The 9613-nt window shown below is 37.4% G+C and overlaps 1 protein-coding gene across 1 annotated transcript; it reads left to right on the top strand.

Annotated features, from left to right (window-relative positions):
- Positions 1-346: 346 nt before the first annotated feature.
- Positions 347-8161, top strand: LOC140920323 (ABC transporter C family member 12-like). Its single transcript, XM_073368538.1, has 4 exons — positions 347-776; positions 1569-1747; positions 7482-7521; positions 7948-8161. Exons 1-4 carry the CDS (start codon positions 444-446, stop codon positions 8110-8112), a joined length of 717 nt encoding a protein of 238 aa, XP_073224639.1. The 5' UTR covers positions 347-443; the 3' UTR covers positions 8113-8161.
- The last annotated feature ends 1452 nt before the right edge of the window (positions 8162-9613 follow it).

The raw sequence follows: 9613 nt of genomic DNA, 5'->3' as shown, positions 1-9613 counted from the left end.
TTCTCACTTTTTCCCATAATGTTATCTTTGAGTTAAATACATTTTTAGTCATCATAAAATAAAATTAAGACCTCTCAAATTTAGTTCCTAAATAATTTTTATTTACTTTTAATTTCTATTGTGAATTTTTTTTTTTACAAAAAATGAATGTTTTTAGGAACTGTATAAAAAATAAAATAGGAACTGTTTGTGAATAATTTTTGTAGGGACTGATGATGAAAAGTCTTGAAAACAACTATTTAAAAAGAAGACTATTGTTTTGACTGATTTGTTTAGACTATTATCTTGAAAAGTAAAGGCTGCTGCAACATGCGAGTAGTTGCATGTAAGAAAAAAATGCAAAAAAACATAGTGATAAATGTGATATGAGTTGAAAGTATTAAGAGAGTTTAATATCTGCTGCTAACAAATTCTCTCTCTCTCCCTGACAATATTAAAAAAAGATGGGTTTTGAACCATTAATTTGGTACTGCAAACCAGAACCAAACAGTATTTGGGATAAAATTGTAGATAGTACTTTTGGGTCATATACACCTTGTGCAATCAACACTCTTGTTAACTCCACTTCAAATTTGGTTCTTATGGGATTGTGCTTATATAGAATATGGCTTATCAGTTGTAATGTTAAAGCTCAAAGGTTTTGTTTGAAATCAAATTACTATAATTATATGCTTGGAATGCTGGCTTGTTATTGTGCTTTTCAGCCTGTGTTGAGATTGCTGACCGGAAATTCAGTCTTCAACCTGAATGAGGAAACTGGTTTTGCTCCTTTTGAGGTGAGTCTGTCATATCTAATGTTGTTAGCTTTAGTTCATCTGGTTTATGTTGTCAACTGCGGATTGTGGAAAATAGTAGAGTGGTTCAATTCCGCTACACAAAAGTGCTATAGCGCACCACTATTTGAAATATTTTGTACTAAATAGTGTATCACTGAACAATAGCGATTTGTTCAAATACCACTACGTTATAGCGCTATAGTGCCTACTACTCTGGTCTTGATTATAAGCAAAAATAATTCACTCTACTCTTTTTAAGAAATTTAGTTAAATGCAATTAATTTTCTTAATTTCATAAAAAATATTACTGCATTCTCAAAAGGGCCCTTCATAGAAACTTTTTTGCATGGGAATAAAAGAGTCATTGCATACAAACTTATATATTAATTGAAGAGTACTTTGGGATAGACATCATTAAATAGAGCGAAAGTAAGTTATATTTTCTTGTGTTTGAGACCAAAAAATATGAGTATTTTTTTTTTGCTTATATTTGAGAGCGGAAAAAACATTAACAACACTGCATTTAGTGATACCAAAGAGTGAAAGGTCTTGCTAACAAGTGCCTAAGGCACATGGTAAGGGAAAAAACAATAGAAACTTTGTGTTGTTTTGAGAAGATGAATACACAAATTCTAAGATACTATTTTACATTTGATTCCTTAACATGTGCCCTTAGAGCACTTGTTATCATTTTTGAAAAGTTAAATGTAATGTAATGCTGTAAAAGAGAAATATGTTAAATTTGGGTGGCATGAGAAATTTAAACCCCTTTCTGTTTCTGTGTTCTTCAAGATAACAGCTCTGGTCATTGAATCACTTACTTGGATCTCAATGATAATTCTCATCCTCTTGGAAACCAAGGTTTATATTAGGCAATTTAGTTGGTTGGTAAGGTTTGGAGTTATTTATGTTTTGGTGGGAGATATTGTAATGCTTGACCTTCTTCTGTCAGTCAAAGATTACTCTAACAGGTTGGCTTTTAACTTTTCAACACATTACATTTTCAAATTTCACATATGTGCATGAAAAGTGAAATGAATTCAAATTATTTAACTTTCTTTAAAATATGAGAAAACATATCAGTTGTTTGTGTTAAAACTTATGACATTTAGCATGCTATGGCTAAAAAAATACAGATAAGTGGAAGTGAATTTTGGAGTCTTCTATAAAATGGAAAAGAAGACTAGGAAAATTATGCTTCATTTTTTATGGTTTGTGATAGAGCAGAGATAAGATAGAATTAGATGAAAAGAATTATTGTATTAATTGATAAGAAAACAGAAAATGATTCCAAAGCTAATGCTCCTCAGTTAGAGAAAACAATTCTCTTACTGCCCAACCTATAAGGTGTAACTGCAAAATGAAAAAAACCATCCAGCTATCTTTGCACACACTCCCCTTTATTAGTGGAATATTAATTCCTATTTATTAGTGGAATATTAACTCCCTATGCCAGCTAGGCAATCATTATTTTTCTGCATCCCCTTTCTTATTCTTTCTCACATATACTTGCCATTGCTTAGGCCCCACCTCATCTCTATTTACTAAGAGATCCCCTTCATCACTTGTGGGGCCGAGCCCATTCCTATCATCACCCCCACCTTCAACAGTAGCCTTGTCCTCAAGGCGCAAATCAGGGAATTGACTCTTCAGCAGCAGTTCCTCTTCCCAGGTAGCATCTCCGACATCCATGCCTTCCCATTGAATCAACCATTCTCGCTTATGCTGCCCACCATCAAACTTATCCCTCCATGACAAAACCTTAGCAGGAATAATATCCCCAGTGTCAGACTCCAAACTGCTAGGTAATTGAGTTGTAGCAGTATAATTGCCTACAGCTTTCTTCAATAGAGAAACATGAAAAGTAGGATGTATTTTAGATGTTGCTGGTAACTGTAGCTTGTAAGCAACCTGCCCTATCTTCTTAATGACTTGATAAGGACCAAAAAATCTGGGAGCCAATTTTTGATGAATTCTATGCACCACCGATTGCTGTCGATGGGGACGTAATTTGAGGAAAACCCAATCACCAATCTCAAATTGAACTGCCTTGCGTTTTTTATCAGCTTGGTATTTCATGTACTCTTGAGCTTTGAGTAAATTAGCTTTCAATTGACGCAAAGCTTCATCCCTGTCTCTTAACTCCTGGGCTACAGCTTCTACTCTGGTTTCTCCCTCCAAAAAATGCACCAATACTGGAGGTCTCCTGCCATACACCACCTCAAAAGGGGTAAACCCTGTGGAAACATGGAATGTGGTATTGTACCATAGTTCTGCCCACGGAATCCAATGTGCCCATGACTTAGGTTGATCTGCAATAAAACAACGTAGATAGGCCTCTAAACAGCGATTAATCACTTCTGTTTGGCCATCAGTTTGGGGATGGTATGCCGAAGACATTTTAAGCACCGTACCTACTAGCTTGAACAACTCTTTCCAAAAAATACTCACAAACAAGGGATCACGATCACTAAGAATTGACTCCGGAATTCCATGCAGTCTAACCACCTCCTTCACAAAAATAGCAGCAATGGAGCGAGCAGTAAATGGATGTTTAAGAGGAATGAAATGACTATACTTGGAGAGACGATCCACCACCACCAAAATAGCTTCAAATCCATTACTTTTGGGCAAACAAGTAATGAAATCCATAGATATCTCACTCCACACCAAAACTGGAATAGGTAGCGGCTGTAGTAACCCACTAGGCGTAGTCGCGGCATATTTTTGACGTTGACAAGTGTCACAAGCTTTCACAAAATCTTGCACCCTTTTCATCATCCCTTGCCAATATAAAGTGCCTGCCATTCTCCTATAAGTGCGTAGGTAGCCGGAGTGACCCCCACTAGGGGAAGAATGAAAATCCTTAAGTAGATCTTCAATAAGTGGTGAGTTAGCCGGTATAACTAACCTATTTTTGTAGAATAAGATGCCACCTTTTAAGGAAAACCCAGGTTTGGCAGTAACATCCTTTTGAATAGCCTCCACAATGCTTTTAAGCCAGGGATCCTTCGATACCTCTTGTTGCAATTGGCTGCTCTGCTGCCAAATAGGATAGGATTTAAGAGCATGAATTTCAGCATCCTCATGTTGTCTAGATAAAGCATCAGCCACCTTATTCTCCACTCCCGCCTTATATACCACCTCAAAGTCAAAACCCAACAACTTAGCCATCCATTCCTGTTGATTTGTTGTGGTAATATGTTGCTGTAACAAGTGTTTTAGGCTCTTTTGATCAGAATAAACCACAAACCGCCTTCCTAACAAATAATGTCTCCAATGTTGAATAGCTAACACCAAAGCCATTAACTCCTTATCATAGGCCGATTTAGATAGCCTAGATGATTCAAAAGCCTTGCTAAAATACGCAATGGGATGTTTAGATTGCAACAATACAGCACCAACCCCTTTTCCAGAGGCATCACATTCAATTTCAAAAGGGAATTTGAAATTAGGCATAGCTAAAACTGGGGCAGTTGTAACAGCTACTTTTAATTTCTCAAAAGCTTCGGCAGCCGCAACATTCCATCTAAAACCATCCTTCTTTGTCAACTCGGTCAAGGGTTTAGCAATATTCCCATAGTTAGCTATAAATTTTCTATAGTAACCTGTTAATCCCAAAAAACCCCTCACCCCCTTGACTTTCTTAGGGACTGGCCATTGTAACACACTGCTAACCTTGGCAGGATCCACAGCAACCCCTGCTTTGGAAATGACATGACCCAAGTATTCAACTTGGTGTTTACCAAAAGCACACTTCTTTCCGTTAGCCACAAACTGATGTTGTTTCAAAATGTTTAGAACCATCTCCAAGTGCTGCAAATGAGCAGTCCAACTATCGCTGTACACTAGTATGTCATCAAAAAAAACCAATACAAACTTCCTTAAAAAAGGCTTAAAAATATCATTCATCACTGATTGAAAGGTTGCAGGGGCATTGGTAAGGCCAAATGGCATCACCATAAACTCATAGTGACCCTCATGAGTACGAAATGCAGTTTTATGAATATCCTCTTCCTTCATACGAATTTGATGATAACCAGATTTAAGATCAATCTTAGAGAAATAACCCGAGCCATGTAACTCATCTAACAATTCATCTACCACAGGGATAGGATACTTATCTTGAATTGTAACCTTGTTAAGTGCACGGTAATCTACACACATGCGCCAAGATTGATCCTTCTTCTTGACCAAAATAACGGGGCTAGAGAAAGCACTAGTGCTGTTTCGAATCACCCCCTGCTGCATAAGGATCTGAATCTGTTTTTCAATTTCATCCTTGTGTAAATGAGGATATTTGTAAGGCCTCACACTTACCGGACCAGCACCCTGCAGAAGTTCAATGGAATGGCTAATGTTTCTTGTAGGAGGAAGACCCTGGATTTCTTTAAATACAATAGCAAACTGATCTAACAACTTTTGCAACTCCTTAGTCTGTTGATCTGAGACACGAGGCACTTGTGAACCTACCACCTCCATCAAGGTAGGCCATTCGCAGTCTGTTACCAGCCGGGAAGAAGTGATGATGCTTTGGAAAGTAGCCATCTTCTCATCTAAGGCTTGGCCAAGGAGTTTCACCATACTGCCCTTATGGTTGAACACCATAGACATTTCTTTCCAATCCATGGTCACCTTCCCCAAAGTTTCCAGCCAAACAACTCCCAAAATCAGATCCACACCCCCTAACTCCAACACATAAGCATCAAAACAAATCTGCACCGTTCCCACATCCATCTGAATTCCCTTACACCTACCCATAGTTAGGACACGATGACCATCTCCTAACTTGACGCCCAAGGGAGTAGAAGGTACCATAGGCAGCCCTAGAGCTTCAACCACCTTAGGAGATATGAAATTATGCGTGGCTCCACTGTCAATAAGAACCAAAATAGGCGCACCTTGCAAACAGCCCTCTATTTTCATTGTTCGAACCTAGTTTGGAGTGGTGGATACACCGAAAACTCCCATCCCTTTACATTCTAACTCCTCTTGTGCAATCTCTTCTTCCGACTTGGCCTCCAGCACCACAATCTCTCCTTCATCGTTGACCACTTCATCGTTCCCCAAGATAATCAATCGTAACTGCTTCGTTGCGCATTGATGGAGGGGATCCCATCGTTCATTGCAACGAAAACAATGTCCCTTCGCGCGACGCTCATTAACCTCTGCGCTTGGTAAATGGCGAACGCTGCGTGAGTGACGGCGTGAAACGTCACCAAAGTTAAGACGTGAAGGAGGAGTAGAATTGGGAGGGTGTGTTGACTCGGTTTGAGATCCAGGACCCAGCCCGGTACGCATTTTACCCACATTGTTACTAGTCTGGTTAGGGTTTGCAAATCTGTTCCCTTCCCCTTCGCGATTGGCCCAATTAGGTTTTTGAAATCGGGCCCAAGAACCTTGACCCGGTTTGTAGCGAGATCCAGATTCAGATCCCTGCCCCGAAACAACAGCAAATTCACTCTCAACATCACGAGCCACTTGCATCGCTAAGTAACGATTACGAGGCCTGAAGGTACGCACACGAGAACGAATGTCATGACGTAAACCACCAATGAAATAACCAAGAAACTGTGGTTCTGGTAAACAGCCACACTGTGAAGAATACAATTCGAATTCAACAATGTAATCCTCAACAGATCCAGATTGTTTTAATTCCTTTAATTCTTCAAAGGGGTTCTCCAAACGACCACCACCAAAACGAACGATCAACGCCTCCGTCAAACTCTCCCAAGACAGATCCTCCGTAGAATCGTGCCATAAATTGAACCAATGAATCGTAGGACCTTCCATACTGAGCTTCGTCAATTGAATTCTCACGTCTGCCGAAATGCGTTGTACGTCGAAATACGTTTCTGCTCGAGTGATCCAAGCCACTGGATCATCACCAGTAAACGCCGTCAATTCCACCTTCTTTGCAGCTAAACGTAACTCATCTAACGGCTAGGACCTTCCATACTGAGCATCGTCAATTGAATTCTCACGTCTGCCGAAATGTGTTGTACGTCGAAATACGTTTCTGCTCGAGTGATCCAAGCCACTAGATCATCACCGGTAAACGCCGGCAATTCCACCTTCTTCGCAGCTAAACGGAACTCATCTAACGGCGAGGGAAACCGCTGTAATATTGTCTTGAACCGCCGTCAAAGCCCGCTGAATTTCAGAACCAATGAAGTCACGTAAAGACTCAATGTTGTCCTCCACACGTCCCAAACGCTCCTCCACTCCGGTGATTCTTGCGTCCATTCTGGTTTGCATGAACGTAGCAGGTCGGACCAATTGATAGAGCGGAGATAATATAGAATTAGATGAAAAGAATTATTGTATTAATTGATAAGAAAACAGAAAATGATTCCAGAGCTAATGCTCCTCAGTTAGATAAAACAATTCTCTTACTGCCCAACCTATAAGGTGTAACTGCAAAATGAAAAAAACCATCCAGCTATCTCTGCACACACTCCCCTTTATTAGTGGAATATTAATTCCTATTTATTAGTGGAATATTAACTCCCTATGCCAACTAGGCAATCATTATTTTTCTGCATCCCCTTTCTTATTCTTTCTCACATATACTTGCCATTGCTTAGGCCCCACCTCATCTCTATTTACTAAGAGATCCCCTTCATCACTTGTGGGGCCCAACCCATTCCTATGAGTTTGGGTAGCACCACACTCATGCTTTGTTTTCATTTTTTCACTTTGCAGATCTGCCCTATTTCTGTATATTAGCACTGTTATCTTCCAGGTACATTTCTGATTTTCACCTTTTTTAGCGAAGTTTAGTATAATCTTCATTATAATTGTATTTTGTTTTCATTTATAGGAATGCAGTGCTTTGTACATTTTTATTATATTAAAGTTGGCTACCAGTATCCTATGTAGCATCAACACTTCAGATTAAACACCTGTGTTGTGTCCGACACGTGTCAATGTCAGACACCAGCATGAATGTCTTAATTCATCTGTGTCTGACACCTGTGTTGGCCTTAGAGCCCTTTAAAAAAGTTGACTTAATTCATCTTTGATTTGGATGAATTTTGTAATTATATATTATATACACAATTTGTGGTTCAAAATCTTTGTAGATATGGTATTTGAATGATGTTTTGTCACTGAGTCACTCAGATGCATCATAATGAACTTATTGTGGCTACTTTATCTGATCATGCAGGTGTTGTTTGGTACCTTACTTCTAGTTTACATTCCTAATTTGGTTCAATATTCTCATCATACAACAATCCAAGCTGAAATACCTGAAAATGGTGAATATGAACCACTTTGTGGAGATGATCAAGTTTTCCCGGAGATGCGCGCCAATTTATTATCTAGTGAGTAATCCAAAAAATGTTTGAGGTTTTAGGTTTTAGGTTTATGGTTTTAGGTTTTAGGTTTTAGGTTTTAGGTTTTAGGTTTTAGGATTTAGGTTTTAGGATTTAGGTTTTAGGTTTTAGGTTTTAGGTTTTAGGTTTTAGGTTTTAGGTTTAGGATTTAGGTTTTAGGTTTTAGGTTTTAGATTTAGATTTTAGCTTTTAGGATTTAGGTTTTAGGTTTTAGGTTTTAGATTTAGATTTTAGCTTTTAGGATTTAGGTTTTAGGTTTTAGGTTTTAGATTTAGATTTTAGCTTTTAGGATTTAGGTTTTAGGTTTTAGGTTTTAGATTTAGATTTTAGCTTTTAGGATTTAGGTTTTAGGTTTTAGGTTTTAGGTTTTAGATTTAGATTTTAGCTTTTAGGATTTAGGTTTTAGGTTTTAGGTTTTAGATTTAGATTTTAGCTTTTAGGATTTAGGTTTTAGGTTTTAGGTTTTAGATTTAGATTTTAGCTTTTAGGATTTAGGTTTTAGGTTTTAGGTTTTAGATTTAGATTTTAGCTTTTAGGATTTAGGTTTTAGGTTTTAGGTTTTAGATTTAGATTTTAGCTTTTAGGATTTAGGTTTTAGGTTTTAGGTTTTAGGTTTTAGATTTAGATTTTAGCTTTTAGGATTTAGGTTTTAGGTTTTAGGTTTTAGATTTAGATTTTAGCTTTTAGGATTTAGGTTTTAGGTTTTAGGTTTTAGATTTAGATTTTAGCTTTTAGGATTTAGGTTTTAGGTTTTAGGTTTTAGATTTAGATTTTAGCTTTTAGGATTTTAGGGTTTATTGTTTACGGTTAATGGTTTAGGGTTAAGGGATTAGGGTTAATGGTTTATGGTTTTGGGTTTAATGTTTAGGGTTTTGGGTTTAAGGTTTAGAGTTTAGGGTTTAGGTTTTAGGGTTTGGGTTTAGGATTTAGTGTTTTGCGTTACGGGTTTATGGTTAAGGGTTAAAGGTCTAGGTCATATCTAGTCCATTTTTATTCTTAATCAATGTAGTTCATGTAATAAAAGCAAAATTCTCAATGGATATAGATTTTAGGTCATTTTGTTATTTACTAGGTGTATTCTAGGTCTATTCATTGTAGTTCGTCCAATAAGAACAAAAGTCAAAATGCATTAATATTTTAGGTCATTTTGGTCTTTACTAGGTTTAAGAATTAGGGTTTAGGTTTTGGGTTTTAAGGTTTAAGGTTTAGGGTTTAGGCTTTAGTGTTTTGCGGTTCGGTATTATGGTTAAGGGTTAAGGGTTAAGGGTCTAGGTCATATCTAGTCCATTTTGTTTCTGAATCAATGTAGTTTGTCGAATAAGTGCATAAGTGTTACTAGATTTTCATTTTAGGTCATTTTTTGTTGTTGTTATGTTTCTTTCTGTCAATTTTTTTTGTTGTTGTCCATTTTTGTTTTTAATCAATGTAGTTCAACCTATTAGTGCAAAAGTACCACTTGATTTAGATTTTAGGACGTTTTGGTTTTTGATATATTTC

The sequence above is a fragment of the Cicer arietinum genome, chromosome 5 (genome assembly GCF_000331145.2).
Source record: "Cicer arietinum cultivar CDC Frontier isolate Library 1 chromosome 5, Cicar.CDCFrontier_v2.0, whole genome shotgun sequence".
Taxonomy (NCBI): Eukaryota; Viridiplantae; Streptophyta; class Magnoliopsida; order Fabales; family Fabaceae; genus Cicer; species Cicer arietinum.
Note: the sequence above shows the minus strand (reverse complement) of the source record. Positions and strands in the feature narration are given on the sequence as shown.

What these genes read in the sequence shown, in the direction of transcription:
- LOC140920323 (XM_073368538.1), top strand. Translation starts at nt 444, where the DNA reads ATGGGTTTTGAACCATTAATTTGGTACTGCAAACCAGAACCAAACAGT. An exon ending in GTCAAAGATTACTCTAACAG is followed by an intron (nt 1,748 to 7,481) that starts GTTGGCTTTTAA and finishes TTCACTTTGCAG; the next exon opens with ATCTGCCCTATTTCTGTATA. An exon ending in TTAGCACTGTTATCTTCCAG is followed by an intron (nt 7,522 to 7,947) that starts GTACATTTCTGA and finishes CTGATCATGCAG; the next exon opens with GTGTTGTTTGGTACCTTACT.